The sequence below is a fragment of the Opisthorchis viverrini genome (assembly GCF_000715545.1).
Source record: "Opisthorchis viverrini unplaced genomic scaffold opera_v5_2, whole genome shotgun sequence".
Lineage (NCBI taxonomy): Eukaryota > Metazoa > Platyhelminthes > Trematoda > Opisthorchiida > Opisthorchiidae > Opisthorchis > Opisthorchis viverrini.
This window is the reverse complement of record NW_008751658.1, coordinates 4,321,367-4,331,788: the sequence shown is the minus strand read 5'-3', so window position 1 is coordinate 4,331,788 and position 10,422 is coordinate 4,321,367. Positions and strand designations below refer to the sequence as shown.

The 10,422-nt window shown below is 44.3% G+C and overlaps 2 protein-coding genes across 2 annotated transcripts in view; one reads left to right on the top strand and one right to left on the bottom strand.

Moving 5' to 3' along the window:
• T265_12497 (hypothetical protein) overlaps positions 1-5,161 on the bottom strand; it is a gene marked incomplete at both ends in the record, with an annotated part of 7,974 nt that extends 2,813 nt beyond the window's left edge. Inside the window, 5 exons of the mRNA XM_009164021.1 lie at positions 76-198; positions 495-725; positions 2,693-2,868; positions 4,386-4,602; positions 4,901-5,161. Coding sequence (XP_009162285.1) covers positions 76-198; positions 495-725; positions 2,693-2,868; positions 4,386-4,602; positions 4,901-5,161 — 1,008 coding nt within the window. The remainder of the gene's footprint in view (positions 1-75; positions 199-494; positions 726-2,692; positions 2,869-4,385; positions 4,603-4,900) is intronic.
• T265_00252 (hypothetical protein) overlaps positions 1,262-10,422 on the top strand; it is a gene marked incomplete at both ends in the record, with an annotated part of 23,288 nt that continues 14,127 nt past the window's right edge. Inside the window, 6 exons of the mRNA XM_009163960.1 lie at positions 1,262-1,368; positions 1,415-1,498; positions 1,612-1,873; positions 3,765-3,800; positions 6,227-6,398; positions 10,048-10,138. Of these exons, the coding sequence (XP_009162224.1) occupies positions 1,262-1,368; positions 1,415-1,498; positions 1,612-1,873; positions 3,765-3,800; positions 6,227-6,398; positions 10,048-10,138 (752 nt within the window). The remainder of the gene's footprint in view (positions 1,369-1,414; positions 1,499-1,611; positions 1,874-3,764; positions 3,801-6,226; positions 6,399-10,047; positions 10,139-10,422) is intronic.

The window sequence follows — 10,422 nt, the reverse complement described above, 5'->3', positions numbered from 1 at the left end:
ACCGAGCGAGCCACTACGGTTGATAGTGTTGGATGTTTTCGGCGACTGAAGTACCTGCTACACAACCAAATACACGTCCCGCAGTCGGTTACGAATCGGAGAACAACACTCGTCTCGGTGGATGGTTTTTGGGAATGCATAGGACGTGACCGAGCCACTACGGTTGATAGTGTTGGATGTTTTCGGCGACTGAAGTACCTGCTACACAACCAAATACACGTCCCGCAGTCACCTGGTTACGAATCCCTTGACACCATCCGACACTAGCAATGACTTTGAGGCATGGTACTAAGTCTGAAGACGCTTCAGATCATCTGTCCACAGGGACCATGTCTCGTAACCATACAGCCCAGTATACGTTATCATTGAGGCCAATCGAACTGCTGTTTTGACTCCACAGCTGATGCAAATTAGCAGACGTGATTCAGGTCCTATAAGTTACGCATGTTATTGGGGAGAGATGGCCCAAGTGGTTAGAGCGCAAATTTACTGACCGGAAGGTCCGTGGTTCGAACCCGACCTCCGCCTCTCGACTTCCCCTGTCTAGGCTTGGGCAACCTGACAGTATCCCAGCCCTCGTGCTTCCTTCGAGTAGCATGGCAGTTAGGCACCGGAAGGGTGTCACAGCTGAACGATTTCATTTTTGTTGGACCGTCTACCTCGCATAGCACTTTTTGTCCAGCCCTGTACCGATGAGAAGTGGTCAAGGAACAAATAGCCAATAACTGAGTATTGAAGTAGAAGAGTTGTAACCAGTAAACTGGTCGCTGGATGAGAACCGTGGGATTCTACTTATCAGAGATTGGTGACAACGGCAGACATGATTCAGTCACGCCGTTAGTGACTATCAAAACTGTCACCTTTGGTGCACTGTTGTTCAGTTTCCCGCTTCATCAAACATCTAAAATGATCCTGATAAACCTATTTGATTATGACATCACTTCCAATGGCTATGCCTTCCTGTTCTCAAGTTATTCAGTTACCAAGGCTGCAGGGCCTGAAAGTGGCTTACACTTCCTGAATGTTCCTGGGGTAATAAATCATTCTTAACTGATTCGTTCTCTCATATTAGGTTCATCACGAAACAAAAAACATCAACTTATGTGTTATTTTGGCTGTTAAGTCCATCCTTGAACCAGCTTCCATTTAGTAGTTCGCTTTGGACTTCGTGCTGCAGGTTGGACTTCTAGTCCCCTAAAATTATTCAGCATTGTCCTGCCTTTCAGAAATTTCGGTGGTATCAGTGGTGAGAGGTGATCGAATGAATATCAGTGGCTTTGAGTTGGTTCAGCCGGTTTCTTCTGCCTTTTGCCGAAATGGATATTGCAGTGCCATTATCCCCCTGTGTTTTGCTGGAATCAGCGCGGGGTAAGGATGTCCAAGTGATTCGTGTTACTTAACGAATACTTTTTAGATGTGCACGGAACCGTTCCACTTTGGGGTGGCGACACTTTTCGTTCGGTGAACATGTCTGCCATGCCTGTTTCGAGTTACTTAGGTATGTGTGCATGGTTTACCTCAGTTGCCACAGTGCTAGCCACTAAATGAACAGGGTTTATGCTTTTAGGCCAGTAAAGCCAGTGTTTAACCCATTATTTTGTATTTCCCTAGTCAGCAGAATAAATACCAGGGGGATGATTCTGTGTGGCGGCATCGAATGAGCGCCTGGCGCAGGGAGCGACTGCGTATGTGTAGTGTGTCTGGAAGACAGTCTGCTCCAACTGCTTTGGATTTCCTTGCTTCACAACTTCTGCCTTGGTGGCTTCAATGTAAAGAATGTGGTCGTTGGCGTCAACTCCCTCCGCGCACTCCAATAGGAGCACCAGACTCCTGTTTCCATCCGGCAAGGTTCACGTGCAAGGAAGTGGTAAAGGTGGGTTTTTTGGGCGATGGGTTCTATCATGGTTCTGTCATTATATTCCAATTAAGCTTAAGCTGCTCATTTCGGGGGTTCATGTACGATACTGGTAGTAAGATTAAGATCAATTGAATTAACTGCAAGGCCTTCAAATTGTGTCAGTATTATCGCTCTTAAATATGCCATAGTTCAGGTACAAACGCCTGTCGACTGCTTTCCCCATTTTAATCGCCTTTCAATGGTTCATCAGATAAAGGTGAATCCTATATCTGGGGTTCTGCATTTTTCCGATTATTTCACTGCTACGTTTTCTCCGACCACCTGCTCCGAAGAAACATTGTTTCTTTCGATATAAAGTGGTCTCTGAATGGGGACTATCTGTGGGATCTTCTAGAGAGGCTCCTATAATGAGGATTGACGAAATCTATGATTCCGTGTGACAACCGAAGGAACCTTGTGTCGAGCACCCATTTCTTAGGAAATTCGTTGTGATATGTATTTAGTGTATATTTGCAATAAGAAAACCAAATTAGTTTGCAAATGAGTGTATATTCGGTAATCTCGTGCAATTTGGTTTCAAGTAGAACATAAGGTTGACGGAAACCCGGGGACTGCGCCTATCTGATGAGCGCCAAAGAGGGCGAAACCGGTCGTGGGCTGTCGACGGATTTTCAGCAACCTTATGAGTAGTACATTACAAAAAAACTATAACCTCCCCCTTCGATAAACCGGCGTGGACATATTAGTCGCTTGTCAGGCAGTTGTGTTCGGACGCGATCCAACAATAAGAGGAATTGCTCCCGCCTCACCATCATGTTTACCGACGAAACGCACAGTCGTTCCGAACCAAGTGATACGCTTTAACCGTCGACACTGGTGATTATCCACGCTTGGGTAGGCCAGGCCCTGCTTTCTAACTGGCCAGTAAGGAAGGTCATCAGCCTTTTCCAGAGAATCATTGTGCATGGTCTTCATTCCATTAACTTTTATGTAGTGAGGCTTGTTGTGGCCTTCATAGAGTGGAGAGAGGCAGAATAATCTAATTTGCTGTCAGTGCGCACATTGAGCCGCACATGATGTACGGATTCGAGGCTCAACCCAGCTGGAACCACAACATTCAAAACGGAAATTCCCTGAAAAACCACAAACCCAACACACCATTCAAACTCGCGTAACCCATGCGCATTACCCTTCCCTCACATATTAGCGCGGCGTGTTACTCTAGTTTTTACATCTTTGAGACCGTCATCTGAGGGATTCTTTCGAACTTCGTCGGCTTGTCCATTAAATGTCATTGAGTTCCACGAAGATGTCCCTCACCGATGCCGGTACGTGAAACTACCATAAAACAACCTGGAGTGGTCAGTAGTTTTCAAATTGTGCACCAATGAATTATAAAAAACTAACCTTAGTCAAGATACTATTCTACAGGAAACATTAGACATACCACACAAAGAAAACGAGTCTTAACAAAGAAGTGCTATTCTGAATGCTTTGTCCAAACACAGTCTGTAAAAAGCCACATTGCATCCGGTTACTACCGCAATTAGAAATACGAGCTTTTAAAATTTTTTGTGAGAGTACAGCTTGGTATAATGCAGTGATCAGGACTGATTTGAAACTCCGGGATTTCAACCCAATCCTCCTCTTATCTAGCTCCAGGCTACTTGGTAGTATCTCAGTCCTCGTACTTCCTTCGAGTTGCCCGGCAGCTGTGAACCTAAAAGATGTCAAGGCTGAGCAGCTGTGTCAGTCTTTATTCTTTTCTATCTAAGACAACGGGAGTCCATCTCTGTGAGTCGACTCAATGGCTCCTCTGTAGCCGACTCATTATTGTGGGATAAAGGATTGCTTCATTTCATGTAGAGACGCTGATCATGCCAAACCAAATACCTTTTTATTTCAGTTTTGCGGAGACCCATGTTCATGGCCGACTGACGAAGTGAGTCACACCGGATATTTTTATCATTTCCGCTTGTGTGAATTGGGTTCTTTTAACAAGCATCTTATAAGCCGCCGTACAGAGCACACTGCGTAGTATTGTGTTGTAAAACTTTGTTTGACGGAATTACGAGGAGATCAAGTTTGGGATACACAAAGGAAGAGATCAGTGTCGTCGATTGGGCATGACATTTTTACAAGTGATTGGCAATTTTTTTACTGGAGGTCTTGTCCCGTAAATTAAGTTGATTTGTGCTGAAACGCCGAAAAGCACTGGTATTTATAGGACCTGATGCCTTGTTGAAAGCTCGTAGATGTACGAAGTTTAGCACCATCCACAAACAGGCACCACTCGAGATACGATTCCGTACCCAACAATGGAGATGGTCCTCCTTATCGTGGGATTCAGTCATGGTGAGTTCTAACAGCTCCGAATATTTCACGGGATTTCCCAAGGTGAAGCCCCACCTTCAGATCACCTTATCTTGAGATCTCACAACGGAGTTCTGTCCTAAAGTGGAATGGAGTATCTCCAATCATGGTACCAGGACTCCTTTCGTATCGAACGCCACACGTGACCCCTCACTGTAACATTTTTGTGTGATTATTATTGTTATCTCTCTACAGTAGTTAGCGGTCTGGAGATAGCTCTGCAGCTTACGGACCGGAAGGTCCGTAGTTCGAATTTGATCTCTGCAACTCAATCGTTCCTGTCTAGGCCTGGGCAACCGGGCAGAATCACAGCCCTCATGCCTCCTTCCTTTGGGATGGCAACTAGGCACCGGGAGGGTGCTACTGAACAACTTGATTTTTTTAAATATATTTTTTCACAGTATTTAGCCGAGAAAAACTATAATCTAAGTAGGCATTTTTCAGCGTCAACTTTTAGTCGCAGTCTCACTGCGGACATCCAGCATTCATTCTTGCTGATCTTGCTCATGTCATGATGTTATCAATTCTATGATAAGACTGCACTCAATTTTGCATCCATTATGTGAATTCCTTTATCTCCAGGGTTGACTGGACGATCTACACGAATAGTTTTTTTAGTAAGAATGCACCGATTCAAGTTTTCTTCTAGGATCGACTGATTCGACTAACCGACCGGTACCGTTTGGCTCGGTTCATTCTCAATGATTTACGGAAGCACCAGTAACTGTGTAATAATAATAATAATCGTTCAGCTGTAGCGCCCTTTCGGTGCCTAGCTGCCATGCCACCCGAAGGAAGCACGAGGGCTGGGATACTGTCAGGTTGCCCAAGCCTAGACAGGGGAAGTCGAGTGGCGGAGGTCGGGTTCGAACCACGGACCTTCCGGTCACTAAATTCGCGCTCTAACCATTTGAGCCATCTCGTCAGTAACTGTACCAAGCGAAAATGTTGTTACATTAGGTATAGGTTGTTGCGAAATTTGTAGAATCCGCAGTCACATCGCTTAAAAAGTCCTCCTCCCCTGCCCCCCTACCAAGAGGGGGAAGCACTGAACTCCGGTTTTGTTCTCATTAGAGCTCATCATCAGTGTATTTCTTGGGTCATGCTAGGGTTTGAAGTTCAGACATCTGACATGTGAGGGCGAGCATGTTACAACTCTCCCAACACCTCACACTGGACACATGAATTACCACACAGCCGAATGCGCCGGAAGGAGAGTGATGTGATCCCACCAATCCCTCATTTACCCATAATTACTCATAAATCGCCCCGAAATTCTCAAGCATCCGTCTTGTTGCTTGATTTGGAAGTTTCGACAGGCGGGTTATACGATCGACACGACTAAAGTAGTAACGTGGTCGCCATTTGAGGCGCTGGATAAACCAGTCGCATCGCTTGGTCGTGAACATGCTTGACTGTTCAGATGTAATAATTTACAGATAACCAAAATTATTGACTGCTGCTTAGCTCTAATAAAATCGGAATTCTCGTCCTGTGGATCAGCCAGAATAATCGCCATAGGATGGCAAGAGGACTATTCAAACGAGGATGATGTGAATGCATATCACTACGTTATTAATAACATAGCAGTAGCCGTGGCCGTTCGTACGTGTGCCCACCTCAGAGGATGTCCGACCACCACATTCGGCTATCACCTTGCCACCAGCGGGCACTATCACACCAGATTTGTGTCGTTACCTGATCAACTGGGATCAGACCACGCCCTCCGGTACGCGCGGTTTGGATTGGCTGGTTTGTTTGAGTTGTACGACCCAGTAAATCACTGACGTGAGGAGTTCGATGCACTCCTGACTGGAATGTCACCTCACCATTAGCATGCACCGTTAGATGAATCGAGTTGAAATTACCTGTTTCAACAAACAGCCAGACGAGTTAGCGGGGTTCAGACGTTGAAGCGTCTGTTTCATAGATTTTAGTAACTTATGATCGGTCGTCAACCAATAACACGCCATATATTTCTCTTTTTCTTTTCAGCGGACAACGTTGGTGTTAAGTAGGCATCGTGACTTTCTAGCCAGTATTCAGTCACATGCCTGGTTGCAAGTTGTGCCTTCTCACGAAACACTATCTACGTATGGAGTCGACTTAACTGGTCTATCGGTGGATCCGCTTCCTGGTTTTCCGGTGGAAGGGAACACCCTAAAAGGTAAAAAGTGTAAATTGTCCCTTTGTTTGATCTTGCTTCTACTCGGTCGGATTCACATTATTCCGTTTGCTTCACTAATGTGTTACTCCTTGCTGCACTTCTCATTCCGAATTAAATGAATCACCTTGGTTTCCCCAGGTTCTCATGGTGAAGTAGAAATCTACTCATCAGGATTGAGTTCACGGTGGAATTCGCACTATATGGGACCGAAGCCATGCTGTTTTCTCAGCTCCTGTACCAGCGCGTTACTTATCGATCCCTTCCTAAAGTATGCAATATTACCTATGTGATTCCTCGTGAGGAATCGAGGCACAAGCACCCTATGTATAGTTTCTCACTGCGGGCGTTCTAAATCATTAGCTTAAAGAATATCGCCAGTAGCGGCATCCGACTTGTTTTAGTGAGGGAAATTCTATCGTGAATCCGCAACCCGTTTGTCTGATACGAAAATTAGACCATGAAACAATTCGTACCAGGACGTGTGACCCGACCGTAAGCTGCCAGTTTATCGTGGTGACTGGGTTTCAATACGGGTATAAACCTGCAAACCACATTGGCTGGAACATCGTTCCGTAAGGTTTTACCAGAAAGACTAACTCAGAGCAGCAAGTCTCCTTGCTACGAGCAATTGTAGTATTCGATGGGTTGTGCTGTTCAGTTAGACAGTAGTGTGAAAAGTTTTAGGGGTTTTCTCCAGGCAGGCAGCATTTACATATTTACGGAAGATGCAATGCAATCTTTTCGCCTGAGGGAGGATAGCTTAGGAATGGTCGAAATGTTTCGGAATATTCTTACCTCATTGCGTCTATTGGCTAATCACCAAATGGCCGTCGGTCCACTTTTTTGCTTGCACTGATAATAGCAGACTGATCAACCGCCACCTGGTCAACAGCCCATCTTTCAGCTGTAACACCCTTCTGGTGCCTAGCTGCCATGCCACCGCACACTTCAATAACCGAACGGTTGAATGTGATCGCTGGAGTATTAGCTAATATAGTCTAAATAGTCCTGAAAATCAATGTTCGGTGTGGCGCAGCAGCACTAGGAGTCAGAAAACTATGCATTATTTCCTGTGTCCTGATGTCAGGCAAACCTCTACCACTAGGTGGGTCAGACTATCGAGTCGTTTGCCGTCCCCCGAATCGGCCGTCAAAAAACAAGTCGGACACTTGAACTGAAGGACCGGGAAAAGCCCCAAGGAATTGAAAATTGCACCAGTTAGCAAACCCAAGCAAAGAAGAGTGGAGATAAGCCAGCGTCGACTCCCAATGTGGAACGATGGAACCCTTCGCGACTGGGATGGGAGCTACAAACCCGATTGGCGCTCAGCCCTTTTGGCCGAAGATCCGAAACACTCTCGCATCGGCCCAGCTGCCTTCAGCAAAAATTAACTGACTGGTCAAGGAAGCTTACGGGAAACTGGATATACATACTACTGCTCTGGAACTCACAGGCTAGTCGACAGGAGTACGAAGTCGGCTTTCCATTGTCAGACCAAATGGGCGGAAGAACATTGGGCAAATCGGGCTGTGTCACTGCGGTGACTATCCGGTTTCAGCTGTCAGGAGGACTTTCCAACTCTTTTGTCAGTGTGTATGCTCCCACGATGTTTCTTATTCCGAATCTGAGCGGACCTTTTGGATTAAATGGCTGTCCGACAAAGGAATCTGATGAAAGTTTATGGATGATGAGATTGAACCTGCAAGAGGCTGGTCAACCAGCCCGAATATTAAGCGACTGTTGAACCACTCAGCACTGGATAAGTCCCAAGAGGTCATCGGTCACAGCTTGCCTTATCCAATGGTACCGCATACGTTGGAGAACCAATGAATTGGGACCAAGGAACTCATCCAGACAACTGTGATTAGAACTATCGGATTCGAAAATGGTGTCAAAACTGGTTTAATGCATTTGATGCATTGAAATTTTCCGTGGTCAGTCAGAATCACACAACTTCCATCAAGACGTTCCAGAAATCATCGGATTCATTAGGGCGCCAGCTGAATCTTAAAGCAACATAACCACCTACCTGATGAGACTCAAGAAGGGCAAAACCGGTCGTTGCAGAGTTTTTAGTAATGTAGTACGTCTATACATGTATCTTGATATTTTGAAAGTCGTACTAAATGAAACATTATTTGGCCTGCCATAGCACATTCAGTTGCTTAAAAACATCATAAACAAAAAGTTCAGCTGGGTTCTAGGTGAGTCTCCAACCAAAGTTGAAGGACGCCACAGTCTAGCCACTGTTCAAGGAAAAGGAAGGCCCACAGGAAACATACAACTGTCAAGAAATTAGTCTTCTCTGAACTGCAGGAAAAATCTCGGGACGATTACCATTAGACCTATGGAACGTCTATATTTTGAAAGAAACTATCCATGAATGGCAGTGCGGATTCGCAGCACGGATGACTTCGCCCTTAAATGCAAGAAGAATATCACGGACGGAACTGACCGTTACACGCTCTGTCTGTGTACCTTACAAAAGCCTTTTTGTAAACAAGCAGACTCCGTCGTTCGTCCTCCAAAAGTTCGACTGTCCCAAAAAAATGTCTGCGTTTTCAAACTCCTTCATTCCAGTATTAGCGTCCGATCAGGTACCCGTGAAATCACCTCTGGTGATTTCGAAATTGGTACGGGACGTAGGCAAGGTTGCTCTCTACCTCCAACCCTGTCCAATACGTGTCTGATTGTGTCTTGTGCATCAGCTTTTCTTGAAGGTGATGTACCGATCCACTACCGTCTAGACGGTCACATCTTCAACATAAAAAGCTTCATGACCAAATGGCACAAGTCGAAGGTGTTACCGTTTGCAGATAACTGTACTTCGTATGCTTATTTGAAGGCAAAAATACGGCGAATAACCACGAGCATCCGACTTTGACCTGAAGCATGTTTCTTTCCCAACCTGCTCGGGGTCTACAACAACATTCAAATCGATAGCGACAGCTCAGCATCTCTGAAAGTTTTTCCCACATCTTCAGTGCTCTACCCATAGACTGACAATCGATAATGAAATGCGTGCTCGGGCTGCGAAGCAAATGTCACTTGATGAATGCGCTTGGATCCTTCAACCTGCTTGTGGACATCAGTGTCTCTACTGCACGGTGCGAAATCTGGACGTCCTACCGGTATCAAAATGCTTGACAGATTTCACTCACTGCGCAGACTACTTCGAATTCAATGGTTCGATAGAATCCCGATTAGTGAACTTCGCAAACTAGCCAAGATCAACGTAAGCGAACTCGCACGGATGCACAACTGGCTATGCTGGATATTGACATTCAACGACTGACCGATATCCACATCATGAGATGGCTGGTCTACCGTAAATTGAATGAAGCTGCAACTCGGGGGCTGTTTTGAATTCTTGTAGAATGGCACCCTTAGTTGGAACAGTTTTTCTGAGAACAAATGCTCCCAAGTTGGTCTCGGTTTCAAAATAATATTCGTATGATGCATGAATACGCGTTTGTCATTCCTATTCACTACCACTCGTAAGTCTCACCAATTAAACATGTTTGGCCCATGAGGCGAACGTATTCCTCGAATTTCAATAAAAATTTATCGTCCTTGAGGTGCTCTTTCAATTGACTAGGACTCATTCATTTACTTGCTCTTTCGTCCATTTACCTCTGCCATTTTCCAGATCAAGGCATCTTCAAATCCCGCGACAACTGGATCTTCTCTCCTGTGGATATTCAAGCATGGGAACGTGCAGCCTTTCCTGAAATGGTCCGGTTAGTGTTTGCGCTTTTCTCTGCAAAGCACGTCCTCTATTTTTGTAGTGTACATATATATATATATATATATATATATATATATATATATATATATATATATATATATATATATATATATATATATATATATATATATATATATATATATATATATATATATATATATATATATATATATATATATATATATATATATATATATATATATATATATATATATATATATATATATATATATATATATATATATATATATATATATATATATATATATATATATA